The sequence below is a fragment of the Cetorhinus maximus genome, unplaced genomic scaffold (assembly GCF_964194155.1).
Source record: "Cetorhinus maximus unplaced genomic scaffold, sCetMax3.hap1.1 HAP1_SCAFFOLD_1348, whole genome shotgun sequence".
Taxonomy (NCBI): Eukaryota; Metazoa; Chordata; class Chondrichthyes; order Lamniformes; family Cetorhinidae; genus Cetorhinus; species Cetorhinus maximus.
The window spans coordinates 46,178-60,000 of record NW_027597289.1 but is presented as its reverse complement, the minus strand read 5'-3'; the positions used below and the strand labels follow the sequence as shown (position 1 = coordinate 60,000).

The 13,823-nt window shown below is 55.5% G+C and overlaps 1 protein-coding gene across 1 annotated transcript in view; it reads right to left on the bottom strand.

The window, feature by feature from the left end:
- Nucleotides 1-10,072, bottom strand: part of LOC144676087 (myelin protein P0) — a 15,595-nt gene extending 5,523 nt beyond the window's left edge. Inside the window, exons 1-3 of the mRNA XM_078536602.1 lie at nt 9,995-10,072; nt 1,482-1,648; nt 457-670 (exon numbers count right to left, since the gene is read on the bottom strand). Coding sequence (XP_078392728.1) covers nt 457-670; nt 1,482-1,648; nt 9,995-10,055 — 442 coding nt within the window. The 5' untranslated portion in view covers nt 10,056-10,072. The remainder of the gene's footprint in view (nt 1-456; nt 671-1,481; nt 1,649-9,994) is intronic.
- Nucleotides 10,073-13,823: the final 3,751 nt, after the last annotated feature.

Sequence of the window (13,823 nt, the reverse complement as noted above, 5' to 3'; positions counted from 1 at the left end):
CTCAGTACTGACCCTCTGACAGTGCGGCACTCCCTCAGTACTGACCCTCCGACAGCGCAGCACTCCCTCAGTACTGACCCTCCGACAGTGCGGCACTCCCTCAGTACTGACACTCGGACAGTGCAGCACTACCTCAGTACTGACCCTCCGACAGTGCAGCACTCCCTCAGTACTGACCCTCCGACAGCGCAGCACTCCCTCAGTACTGACCCTCCGACAGTGCAGCACTCCCTCAGTACTGACCCTCCGACAGCGCAGCACTCCCTCAGTACTGACCCACATGCACATTCATACACAAACACACATGGACACACCCACAGATACACACACACACACTCAATGACACGCACACACACAAAGTCACACACTCATGCATACATAGACACACATCCACACACACATACAAACAGGCACAAACACATACAGACACACACACACTGAATTTAAATTCCTTACTTCTGTCATAAACAGTCAGGTGGACATCGGAGGAAGTTCCGACCACATCTGGGGGGTTCTTTACATCGCAGGTGAAGGTTCCGTTATCGATGTAGTCGAGGTTACGGATCACAATAGAACCATCTTGTTTAGAGATATCTCCGACCCATTCCACTCGCCCTCTGAACTGACCCCATTTCTCAATATAAGGGATGCTATTGCCATAATGAAAGATCTGTCACAATAGAGAAGACAGTTAGAATGACCCAACCCCACTAAATCTCCCTCTACACTGTCCCCATCAAACACTCCCAGGGCAGGTACAGCACGGGGTTAGATACAGAGTAAAGCTCCCTCTACACCGTCCCCATCAAACACTCCCAGGACAGGTACAGCACGGGGTTAGATACAGAGTAAATCTCCCTCTACACCGTCCCCATCAAACACTCCCAGGACAGGTACAGCACGGGGTTAGATACAGAGTAAATCTCCCTCTACACTGTCCCCATCAAACACTCCCAGGGCAGGTACAGCACGGGGTTAGATACAGAGTAAATCACCCTCTACACCGTCCCCATCAAACACTCCCAGGACAGGTACAGCACGGGGTTAGATACAGAGTAAATCTCCCTCTGCACCGTCCCCATCAAACACTCCCAGGGCAGGTACAGCACAGGGTTAGATACAGAGTAAATCTCCCTCTACACTGATCCCATCAAACACTCCCAGGACAGGTACAGCACGGGGTTAGATACAGAGTAAATCTCCCTTTACACTGTCCCCATCAAACACTCCCAGGACAGGTACAGCACGGGGTTAGATACAGAGTAAATCTCCCTCTACACTGTCCCCATCTAACACTCCCAGGACAGGTACAGCACGGGGTTAGATACAGGGTCAATCTCCCACCTGTTTGAACATCTCTCTGCCGTTCACGTTGCGCTGTTTCCACCCCACCCTCGCCAAAGCCCCCCACTGCCCACCCTTCCCGGCAGGCCCCGCCCAGGCCCCCTCCCGGCGGGATTGCGGCCGGACCCTTGACTTACGGAGATGATGTCCCTTGAGTTGTCAGGCCGGAAGCGCCAAGACAGGGTGGTGAGGTCCGAGACATACTCGTTGGACCAGAAGCCGCAGTACAGTGTGACGTCTGAGCCCACCCGCTTGTGGAGGTTGTGGTGTGTGGAGACTGAGATACCCTCCGAGGGTCGTAGAACTGATGGAGAGACAAACAGACAGTGAGAGGAGAGGGAGAGACAGAGAGAGAGAGAGAGATAACCACACCAATGGCTGTGCACCCACTGAACAACATTATGCCTACCAACACATGAGTTCAACCACAACGACATGACTCAGAGCCTCTGAAAGAGAGATGAGGGCCTGGTGACCAAAAGCTGGGGCAAAGAGGAAGGTCTTAAGGACTGTCTTCAAGGAGGAGAGAGGCGGTGAGGTGCAGGGAGGCAATTCCAGAGCTCAGGGCCCCAGGCAGCTGAAGGCACGGACACCAATGGTGAAGCGATGGGAATCGGGGACAAATCGGAGGAGCGCAGAGATCTCGGAGGGTTGTAGGGGCTGGAGGAGGTGACAGAGATAGGGAGGGTTGTAGGGGCTGGAGGAGGTTACAGAGTTAGGGAGGGTCGTAGGGGCTGGAGGAGGTTACAGAGATAGGGAGGGTTGTAGGGGCTGGAGGAGGTGACAGAGATAGGGAGGGTTGTAGGGGCTGGAGGAGGTTACAGAGTTAGGGAGGGTCGTAGGGGCTGGAGGAGGTTACAGAGATAGGGAGGGTCGTAGGGGCTGGAGGAGGTTACAGAGATAGGTAGGGGTGGAGGAGGTTACAGAGATAGGGACGGCTGTCGGGGTTGGAGGAGGTTACAGAGATAGGCAGGGTCGTAGGGGCTGGAGGAGGTTACAGAGATAGGGAGGGTTGTCAGGGCTTGAGGAGGTTACAGAGATAGGGAGGGTTGTAGGGGCTGGAGGAGGTTACAGAGATAGGGTTGTAGGGGCTGGAGGAGGTTACAGAGATAGGGAGTGTTGTAGAATCTGGGGGAGGTTTCAGAGATAATGAGGGTTGTAGGGACTGGAGGAGGTTACAGAGATAGGGAGGGCTGTAGGAGCTGGAGGGGGTTTCAGATATAGGGAAATTGTATGGACTGGAGGAGGTTACAGAGATAGGCAGGGTCGCAGGAGCTGGAGGAGGTTACAGAGATAGGGAGGGTTGTCAGGGCTTGAGGAGGTTACAGAGATAGGGAGGGTTGTAGGGGCTGGAGGAGGTTACAGAGATAGGGTTATAGGGGCTGGAGGAGGTTACAGAGATAGGGAGTGTTGTAGAATCTGGGGGATGTTTCAGAGATAATGAGGGTTGTAGGGACTGGAGGAGGTTACAGAGATAGGGAGGGGTGTAGGGACTGGAGGAGGGTACAGAGATAGGGAGGGGTGTAGGGGCTGGAGGAGGGTACAGGGATAGGGAGGGGTGTAGCGGCTGGAGGGGTTTACAGAGATAGGGAGGGATGTGGGGTCTGGAGGAGGTTGCCGAGAGAGGGAGGGTTGTAGGGGCTGGAGGAGGTTAGAGAAATAGGGAGGGTTGTAGGGGCTGGAGGAGGTTACAGAGATAGGGAGGGTTGTAGGGACTGGAGGAGGTTACAGAGTTAGTGAGGGTTGTAGGGGCTGGAGGAGGTTACAGAGATAGGGAGGGGTGTAGGGACTGGAGGAGTTTACAGAGATAGGGATGTGGGGTGTGGAGGCGGTTGCAGAGATAGGGAGGGTTGTAGGGGCTGGAGGAGGTTACAGAGATAGGGAGGGTTGTAGGGGCTGGAGGTTACAGAGATAGGGAGGGTTGTGGGGGCTGGAGGAGGTTACAGAGATAGGGAGGGTTGTAGGGGCTGCAGGCGGTTACAAAGATAGGGAGGGGTGTAGGGGCTGGAGGAGGTTACAGAGATTGGGAGGGTTGTGGGGGCTGGAGGAGGTTACAGAGATAGGGAGGATTATAGGGGCTGGAGAAGGTTACAGAGATAGGGAGGGGTGTAGAGGCAGGAGGAGGTTACAGAGATAGGGAGGGGTGTAGAGGCAGGAGGAGGTTACAGAGAGTGGAAGGGTTGCAGGGGCTGGAGGAGGTTACAGATATAGGGAGGGTTGGGGTTGGAGGTGGTTACAGAGATAGGGAGGGATGTAGGGACGGGAGGAGGTTACAGAGATAGGGAGGGTTGTAGGGTCTGGAGGAGGTTACAGAGATAGGGAGGGTTGTAGGGGCTGGAGGGGTTTACCGAGATAGAGAGGGTTGTAGGGACTGGAGGAGTTTACAGAGATAGGGAGGGTTGTAGGGGCTGGAGGAGGTTACAGAGATAGGGAGGGTTGTGGGGGCTGAAGGAGGTTACAGAGATAGGGAGGGGTGTAGGGGCTGGAGGAGGTTATAGAGATAGGGAGGGTTGTAGGGGACTGGAGGAGGTTACAGAGATAGGGAGGGTTGTAGGGGCTGGAGGAGGTTACAGAGATAGGGAGGGTTGTAGGGGCTGGAGGAGGTTACAGAGATAGGGAGGGTTGTAGGGGCTGGAGGAGGTTCCAAAGATAGCGAGGGGTGTAGGGACTGGAGGAGGTTACAGAGATAGGGAGGGGTGTAGGGGCTGGAGGAGTTTATAGAGATAGGGAGGGTTTATGGTAACTCGAGGGATCCATGGAGAAATTAGAGAACACAAATGGATATTGAAAAATGACGGCGTTGCTGCAGTGGGAGTCACTGTCGGATGGTGAGGACGGACAATAGGGGGCAGTTATTGGATTGCAGTAGAGTGGCCGGAGAATGGGTAAAATTGGCGAGAATTATCCAGAGGGAGAGAGGAGATTTCGGTGCATCAAACTTTACAATGAAGTGATTCCAGCTCCTTCACACTGTCACTCAGTAACCCCTCTCCCCCAGCGCCCTGTGTTACTGACTGTATCTCTACTGATGTTAACCCAGCTCCCTCACACTGTCACTCAGTAACCCCTCTCCCCCCAGCGCCCTGTGTTACTGACTGTGTCACTTTTCTACAGGGTCCCTGACAGAGAGACTCCCTCTTTAAACAGGGTCCCTGAGGGAGAGACTCCCTCTTTAAACAGGGTCCCTGACGGAGAGACTCCCTCTTTAAACAGGGTCCCCGACGGAGAGACTCCCTCTTTAAACAGGGTCCCAGACGGAGAGACTCCCTCTTTAAACAGGGTCCCCGACGGAGAGACTCCCTCTTTAAACAGGGTCCCAGACGGAGAGACTCCCTCTTTAAACAGGGTCCCCGAGGGAGAGACTCCCTCTTTAAACAGGGTCCCCGACAGAGAGACTCCCTCTTTAAACAGGGTCCCGGACGGAGAGACTCCCTCTTTAAACAGGGTCCCTGACGGAGAGACTCCCTCTTTAAACAGGGTCCCGGACGGAGAGACTCCCTCTTTAAACAGGGTCCCTGAGGGAGAGACTCCCTCTTTAAACAGGGTCCCTGACGGAGAGACTCCCTCTTTAAACAGGGTCCCTGAGGGAGAGACTCCCTCTTTAAACAGGGTCCCTGACGGAGAGACTCCCTCTTTAAACAGGGTCCCTGACGGAGAGACTCCCTCTTTAAACAGGGTCCCGGACGGAGAGACTCCCTCTTTAAACAGGGTCCCTGACGGAGAGACTCCCTCTTTAAACAGGGTCCCTAACAGAGAGACTCCCTCTTTAAACAGGGTCCCCGACAGAGAGACTCCCTCTTTAAACAGGGTCCCTGACGGAGAGACTCCCTCTTTAAACAGGGTCCCAGACGGAGAGACTCCCTCTTTAAACAGGGTCCCCGACAGAGAGACTCCCTCTTTAAACAGGGTCCCGGACGGAGAGACTCCCTCTTTAAACAGGGTCCCGGACGGAGAGACTCGCTCTTTAAACAGGGTCCCTGACGGAGAGACTCCCTCTTTAAACAGGGTCCCAGACGGAGAGACTCCCTCTTTAAACAGGGTCCCTGACAGAGAGACTCCCTCTTTAAACAGGGTCCCTGAAGGAGAGACTCCCTCTTTAAACAGGGTCCCGGACGGAGAGACTCCCTCTTTAAACAGGGTCCCTGAGGGACAGACTCCCTCTTTAAACTGGGTCCCTGATGGAGAGACTCTCTCGATGAACAGGGTCCCTGACTCTGTGAGAGGGAGCGATAGATTCTCCGTGTGGGATGTGTGGTGTAATTTGTTGGTGACTCTGTGGACGAAGCTTTGTCTTGGAGAGTTGGAGCTGTGTGTTGTTGATATGCTGGTGCTGTCACAGTGAGCGGAGACAGACATCATTGCGGACAATGACCATGTTGTGGTGACTGAATGTTTTTCCACTCAGGAACAGCAGGCAGCCTGTATCTGACCTGTATCAGCACTGCCCCCTCTCCACTAGCAAACAATACTCATCCCAGGCTGCACATCACTGTCTGCACCCCTCCATTTACACTCCCCCTCCCTCTCAATCGAACCTCACTACCCAGGCTACCCTTCGGAGCCTAAACAACACCTCGCCCACATTTCAATCCTCTCTCCACCAAAACACTCCCTGCCAATCCCGCTCCCTTTCATCTCCACCACTCCGATCCCCCCTCCGATCCCGCTCCCCTCTGATCTCCTCCACTCCAATCTCCTCCCCTCCAATCCCGCTCTCCAACAAACACTCCTAGGTCAGGTACAGCACGGGGTTAGATACAGAGTAAGTCTCCCTCTACACTGTCCCCGTGAAACACTCCCTGGGCAGGTACAGCACAGGGTTGGATACAGAGTAAAGCTCCCTCTACACTGTCCCCATCAAACACTCCCAGGACAGGTACTGCACGGGGTTAGATACAGTGTAAATCTCCCTCAACACTGTCCCCATCAAAAACTCCCAGGACAGGTACAGCACGGGGTTAGATACAGAGTAAATCCCCCTCCACAGTGTCCCCATCAAACACTCCCAGGACAGGTACAGCACGGGGTTAGATACAGAGTAAATCTCCCTCTACACCGTCCCCATCAAACACTCCCAGGACAGGTACAGCAAGGGGTTAGTTACAGAGTAAAGCTCCCTCTACACCGTCCCCATCAAACACTCCCAGGACAGGTACAGCAAGGGGTTAGTTACAGAGTAAATCTCCCTCTACACTGTCCCCATCAAACACTCCCATGGCAGGTACAGCACGGGGTTAGATACAGAGTAAATCTCCATCTACATTGTCCCCACCAAACGATCCCAGGACAGGTATAGCACAGGGTTAGATACAGAGTAAATCTCCCTCTACACTGTCCCCATCAAACACTCCCAGGACAGGTACAGCACGGGGTTAGATACAGAGTAAATCTCCCTCCACACTGTCCCCATCAAACACTCCCAGGGGAGGTACAGCACGGGGTTAGATACAGAGTAAATCTCCATCTACATTGTCCCCATCAAACGATCCCTGGACAGGTATAGCACAGGGTTAGATACAGAGTAAAGCTCCCTCTACACTGTCCCCATCAAACACTCCCAGGACAGGTACAACACGGGGTTAAATACAGAGTAAAGCTCCCTCTACACTGTCCCCATCAAACACTCCCAGGACAGGTACAGCACGGGTTTAGATACAGAGTAGATCTCACTCTACACTGTCCCCATCAAACATTCCCAGGACAGGGACAGGATGGGTTGATGTGGAACAGGGTAACTGAGACCCCTGACCCAGTCTCCGTGCTGTTTCAGCAGTTTGGTGAGCAGGAACAGTGGGGATATTTATCTGCTGATCGAATCAGATTCCAGCCTCCAACGCTTCTCAATCCCATCCCACTGGATCGCATTCCTGTTTTGGATTTGTGAGGGATGTGGAATTCCGTGGGAATAGCCATTGGAAGGTTTCTCAGTTGGCCTTTTAACCTCTGGTTCTCCGTGTGCTGGGAGAAACAGTTCATGACCATCCTGACATGGAGCCTGTTTCCCCAGTCATCCATCAGCCCCTGCATGTGGGTCTCTCACCCCACCCCAAACTCCGGGACCCTCACCCCACCCCAAATTCCGGGACCCTCACCCCACCCCAAACTCCGGGACCCTCACCCCACCCCAAACTCCGGGACCCTCACCCCACCCCGAACTCTGGGACCCTCACCCCACCCCGAACTGTGGGACCCTCACCCCACCCCAAACTCCGGGACCCTCACCTCACCCCAAACTCCGGGACCCTCACCCCACCCCGAACTGTGGGACCCTCATCCCACCCACTCCCAAACTCTGTGACTCTCACCCCCCCCCGCTCAAACTGCGGGACCCTCACCCCACCCTGAACTGTGGGACCCTCATCCCCAATCCAAACTCCGGGACCCTCACCCCACCCCGAACTGTGTAACCCTCACCCCCCCCGAACTGTGGGACCCTCACCCTCCCCCGAACTGTGGGACCCTCACCCCCCCCTGAACTGTGGGACCCTCACCCCCCCCCACAAACTGTGGGACCCTCAACCCCCCCCCACCAAACTGTGGGACCCTCACCCCCCCCTGAACTGTGGGACCCCTACCCCCCCACTCCAAACTCTGAGACCCTCACCCCACACCCAACTGTGGGACCCTCACCCCCAATCCAAACTCTGGGACCCTCATCCCCAATCCAAACTCTGGGACCCTCACCCCACCCCCAACTGTGGGACCCTCACCCCCAATCCAAACTCTGGGACCCTCACCCCCAATCCAAACTCTGGGACCCTCTCCCCCAATCCAAACTCTGGGACCCTCTCCCCCAATCCAAACTCTGGGACCCTCACCCCCAATCCAAACTCTGGGACCCTCTCCCCCAGTCCAAATTCTGGGACCCTCACCCCCAATCCAAACTCTGGGACCCTCTCCCCCAGTCCAAACTCTGGGACCCTCACCCCACCCCAAACTGTGGAACCCTCACCTCACTCCAAACTCTGGGACCCTCACTCCCCCACTCCAAACTCTGGGACCCTCATCCCCCCACCCCAAACTCTGGGACCCTCTCCCCCACTCCAAACTCTGGGACCCTCACCCCCCCCAACTCCAAACTCTGGGACTCTCACCCCACCCCGAACTGTGGGACCCTCACCCCCCTCCCCCCACAAACTCTGGCACCCTCATCCCACCCCGAACTATGCAGCCCTCACCTCCCTCCCCCCACAAATACTGGGACCCCTTACCCTGCCCCAAACTGTGTAGCCTTTGTACCCCAACTCCCAAACTGTGGGAACCTCTCCCCACCCCAAACTGTGGGACCCTCTCCCCACCCCAAACTGTGCGACCCTCTCCCCACCCCAGACTGTGGGACCCTCTCCCCACCCCAAACTCTGGGACCCTCTCCTCACCCCAAACTGTGGGACCCTCACCTCCCTCCCCCCACAAACCCTGGGACCCTCACCCCACCCCGAACTGTGTAGCCCTCATCCCCCCACTCCCAAACTCTGGGACCCCTTACCCACCCCCCGAAATGTGTAGCCCTCACCTCCCTCCCTCCCTCCCCAAACCTCTGGGACGCTCACCCCACCCCGAACTGTGTAGCCTTCACCCCTTCCTGAAACAATGGGACCCAATGCTCACCCCACCCAAATACCAAATGGATCCTCACCAACCCAACACCGGGCAGTCTGTTCCCTATCGGAGGGGGATTAACCCTTTCACCCACCTTTCCCCATTTACACACACCGGGCAGCCTGTTCCCTATCGGAGGGGGATTAACCCTCTCACCCACCTCTCCCCATTTACACACACCTGGCAGCCTGTTCCCTATCGGAGGGGGATTAACCCTCTCACCCACCTCTCCCCAGTTACACACACCGGGCAGCCTGTTCCCTATCGGAGGGGGATTAACCCTCTCACCCACCGCTCCCCATTTACACACACCGGGCAGCCTGTTCCCTATCGGAGGGGGATTAACCCTCTCACCCACCGCTCCCCATTTACACACACCGGGCAGCCTGTTCCCTATCGGAGGGGGATTAACCCTCTCACCCACCTCTCCCCATTTACACACACCGGGCAGCCTGTTCCCAATCGGAGGGGGATTAACCCTCTCACCCACCTCTCCCCATTTACACACACCGGGCAGCCTTTTCCCTATCGGAGGGGGATTAACCCTCTCGCCCACCTCTCCCCATTTACACACACCGGGCAGCCTGTTCCCTATCGGAGGGGGATTAACCCTCTCACCCACCTCTCCCCATTTACACACACCGGGCAGCCTGTTCCCTATCGGAGGGGGGGATTAACCCTCTCGCCCACCTCTCCCCATTTACACACACCGGGCAGCCTGTTCCCTATCAGAGGGGGGATTAACCCTCTCACCCACCTCTCCCCATTTACACACACCGGGCAGCCTGTTCCCTATCGGAGAGGGATTAACCCTCTCGCCCACCTCTCCCCATTTACACACACCGGGCAGCCTGTTCCCTATCAGAGGGGGGATTAACCCTCTCGCCCACCTCTCCCCATTTACACACACCGGGCAGCCTGTTCCCTATCGGAGAGGGATTAACCCTCTCGCCCACCTCTCCCCATTTACACACACCGGGCAGCCTGTTCCCTATCAGAGGGGGGATTAACCCTCTCGCCAACGTATTCCCAGCCGCACAGCCTTGCTTACCCGAGAGTGCGTACAGCAGAGAGCAGCAGAGAAGGATGCTGGGCTTCTGTTCCTGAAACATGTTCGCTGTTAGAAATAAGGGGGGGACTTTTGGGAACTGAGCTACTCTCTCACAGTCTGAGGCAGGGCTGCGACGGGTGGTGCTGTGCTCCGCTAAGTCTCTCGCTCTCCCTCCTCATCCGGCGCACTCTCAACCGAGACTTCGCAGAGAGCCTCCTGCTTTTTAAGCAGCGTTACCCGGAGGCCTCCGGTGCCAGGGGGAGGGAGGGCCTAGCGACGGGTGGCTCAGGGGGGGTGGGTTGGTCGACGGAGGGTGGGGCATGAGGGCAATCGCAAACTGGTAGAGAGTTGGCACGGGGCGCGAAAACAGGTCAGCGATGGGGACCAGCACAGAGCCAGCAGAGGACAATTGGGCCCCTTGTCCCCAGATGGCCAAGTGCCACTTGTCAAAAGAGGCACACACACACAAACAGACACACACACGAACTCGCACTCACACACACACAGGCTGAATTCCAAGAATTGTTCGCGCACAATCACCCTCTTGTCCGTCCCAGAGGGACATGGGGGAGATGTCACCACCAGCTTTCGAGAGAGGTTGCACCTTATGTCATCGATTAACCCCCTCCATTCTGTCCCGGTTGACCCCAATTCATAGTGGCCAGGGCAAAAACATAGAGCCTTCCTACTTTAATGTGCTGACAAAGCCAACAATCAGCTCCGAGGCATTATACGTAGAATATCAGATACCCGGGAGTGAGTTACAGACTGGAATCTAATCGAGGGGTTCGGGTTGGTTTATATATAGAATAACAGATACCCGGGATTGAGTTACAGACTGGAATCTAATCGAGGGGTTCGGGGTGGTTTATAAACAGAATAACAGTTACTGGGAGTGAGTTACAGACTGGAATCTAATCGAGGCGTTCGGGGTACTTTATACATAGAATAAGAGATACCCGGGAGTGAGTTACAGACTGGAATCTAATCGAGGGGTTCGGTGGGGTTTATATACTGAGGGAGTGCTGCACTGTGGGAGGGTCAGTGCTGAGGGAGTGCTGCACTGTTGGAGGGTCAGTACTGAGGGAGTGCCGCACTGTCGGAGGGTCAGTACTGAGGGAGTGCTGCACTGTCGGAGGGTCAGTACTGAGGGAGTGCCGCGCTGTCGTAATTGTAACCTCCTCCAGCTCCTACAACCCTCCCTATCTCTGTAACCTCCTCCAGCCCCTACAAACCTCCTTTTCTCCGTAACCTCCTCCAGCCCCTACACCCCTCCCTATCTCTGTAACCTCCTCCAGCCTCTACAACCCTCCCTATCTCTGTAACCTCATCCAGCCCCTAAAACCCTTCCTAACTCTGTAACCTCCTCCAGCCCCTACAACCCTCCCTATCACTGTAACCTCCTCCAGCACCTACAACCCTCCCCAACTCTGTAACCTCCTCCAGCCCCTACAACCCTCCCTATATCTGTAACCTCCTCCAGCCCCTACAATGCTCCCTATATCTGTAACCTCCTCCAGCCCCTACAACCCTCCCTATCTCTGTAACCTCCTCCAGCCCCTACAACCCTCCCTATCTCTGTAACCTCCTCCAGCACCTACACCCCTCCCTATCTCTGTAACCTCCTCCAGTCCCTAAAACCCTCCCTAACTCTGTAACCTCCTCCAGCCCCTACAACCCTCCCTATCTCTATAACCTCCTCCAGCCCCTACAACCCTCTTTTTCTCTGTAACGTCCTCCAGCCCCTACACCCCTCCCTATCTCTGTAACCTCCTCCAGTCCCTAAAACCCTCCCTATCTCTGTAACCTCCTCCAGCCCCTACAACCCTCCCTATCTCTGTAACCTCCTCCAGCCCCTACAGCCCTCCCTATCTCTGTAACCTCCTCCAGCCCCTACAACACTCCCTATATCTGTAACCTCCTCCAGCCTCTACAACGCTCCCTATATCTGTAACCTCCTCCAGCCCCTACAACCCTCCCTATATCTGTAAACTCCTCCAGCCCCTACAAACCTCCCTATCTCTGTAACCTCCTCCAGTCCCTAAAACCCTCCCTATATCTGTAACCTCCTCCAGCCCCTACAACCCTCCCTATATCTGTAAACTCCTCCAGCCCCTACAAACCTCCCTATCTCTGTAACCTCCTCCAGTCCCTAAAACCCTCCCTATATCTGTAACCTCCTCCAGCCCCTACAACCCTCCCTATATCTGTAAACTCCTCCAGCCCCTACAAACCTCCCTATCTCTGTAATCACCTCCAGCCCCTACAACCCTCCCTATCTCTGTAACCTCCTCCAGCACCTACACCCCTCCCTATCTCTGTAACCTCCTCCTGCCCCTACAACCCTCCCTATCTCTGTAACCTCCTCCAGCACCTACACCCCTCCCTAACTCTGTAACCTCCTCCAGCCCCTACAACCCTCCCTATCTCTATAATCTCCTCCAGCCCCTACAACCCTCTTTTTCTCTGTAACGTCCTCCAGCCCCTACACCCCTCCCTATCTCTGTAACCTCCTCCAGCACCTACACCCCTCCCTATCTTTGTAACCTCCTCCAGTCCTTAAAACCCTACCTATCTCTGTAACCTCCTCCAGCCCCTACAACCCTCCCTATCTCTGTAACCTCCTCCAGCCGCTACAGCCCTCCCTATCTCTGTAACCTCCTCCAGCCCCTACAACCCTCCCTATCTCTGTAACCTCCTCCAGCTCCTACAACCCTCCCTATCTCTGTAACCTCCTCCAGCCCCTACAGCCCTCCCTATCTCTGTAACCTCCTCCAGCCCCTACAACCCTCCCTATCTCTGTAACCTCCTCCAGCTCCTACAACCCTCCCTATCTCCGTAACCTCCTCCAGCCCCTACAACCCTCCCTATCTCTGTAACCTCCTCCAGCCCCTACAGCCCTCCCTATCTCTGTAACCTCCTCCAGCCCCTACAACCCTCCCTATCTCTGTAACCTCCTCCAGCCCCTACAACCCTCCCTATCTCTGTAACCTCCTCCAGCCCCTACAAGCCTCCCTATCTCTATAACCTCCTCCAGCCCCTACAACCCTCTTTTACTCTGTAACGTCCTCCAGCCCCTACACCCCTCCCTATCACTGTAACCTCCTCCAGCACCTACAACCCTCCCTAACTCTGTAACCTCCTCCAGCCCCTACACCCCTCCCTATCTCTGGAACCTCCTCCAGCCCCCACAACCCTCCCTATCTCTGTAACCTCCTCCAGCCCCTACAGCCCTCCATATTTCTGTCACCTCCTCCAGCCCCTACAACCCTCCCTAGCTCTGTAACCTCCTCCAGCCCCTACATCCCTCTCTATCTCTGTAACCTCCTCCAGCCCTTACAACCCTCCCTATCTCTGTAACCTCCTCCAGCTCCTACAACCCTCCCTATCTCTGTAACCTCCTCCAAACCCATGACCCTCCGAGATCTCTGCGCTCCTCCAACTCCGGCCTCTTGAGCGTCCCCTGATTCCCATCGCTCCACCATTGGCGGCCGTGCCTTCAGCTGCCTGGGGCCCTGAGCTCTGGAATTCCCTCCCTCAACCACTCCATGTCTCTCTCTCCCTCTCTCTCTGTCTCTCTCTCTCCCTCTGTCTCACTCTGTCTCTCTATGTCTCTCTCTCTCTCTCGCTCTCTCTCTTTTTCTCTCTCTTTTTCTCTCTCATTCTCTCTCTCTGTCTCTCTCTCTCTGTCTCTTCCTCTCTTTCTCTCTCTCTATTTCTCTGTCTCTCTTTCTCTCTCTCCTTCTTGAAGACTCTCCTTAATCCCTCCATCTTTAACCAAGTCTGTGGTCACCTGTCCCTGCTATCTCCTCATGTGGCTCACTGTCAG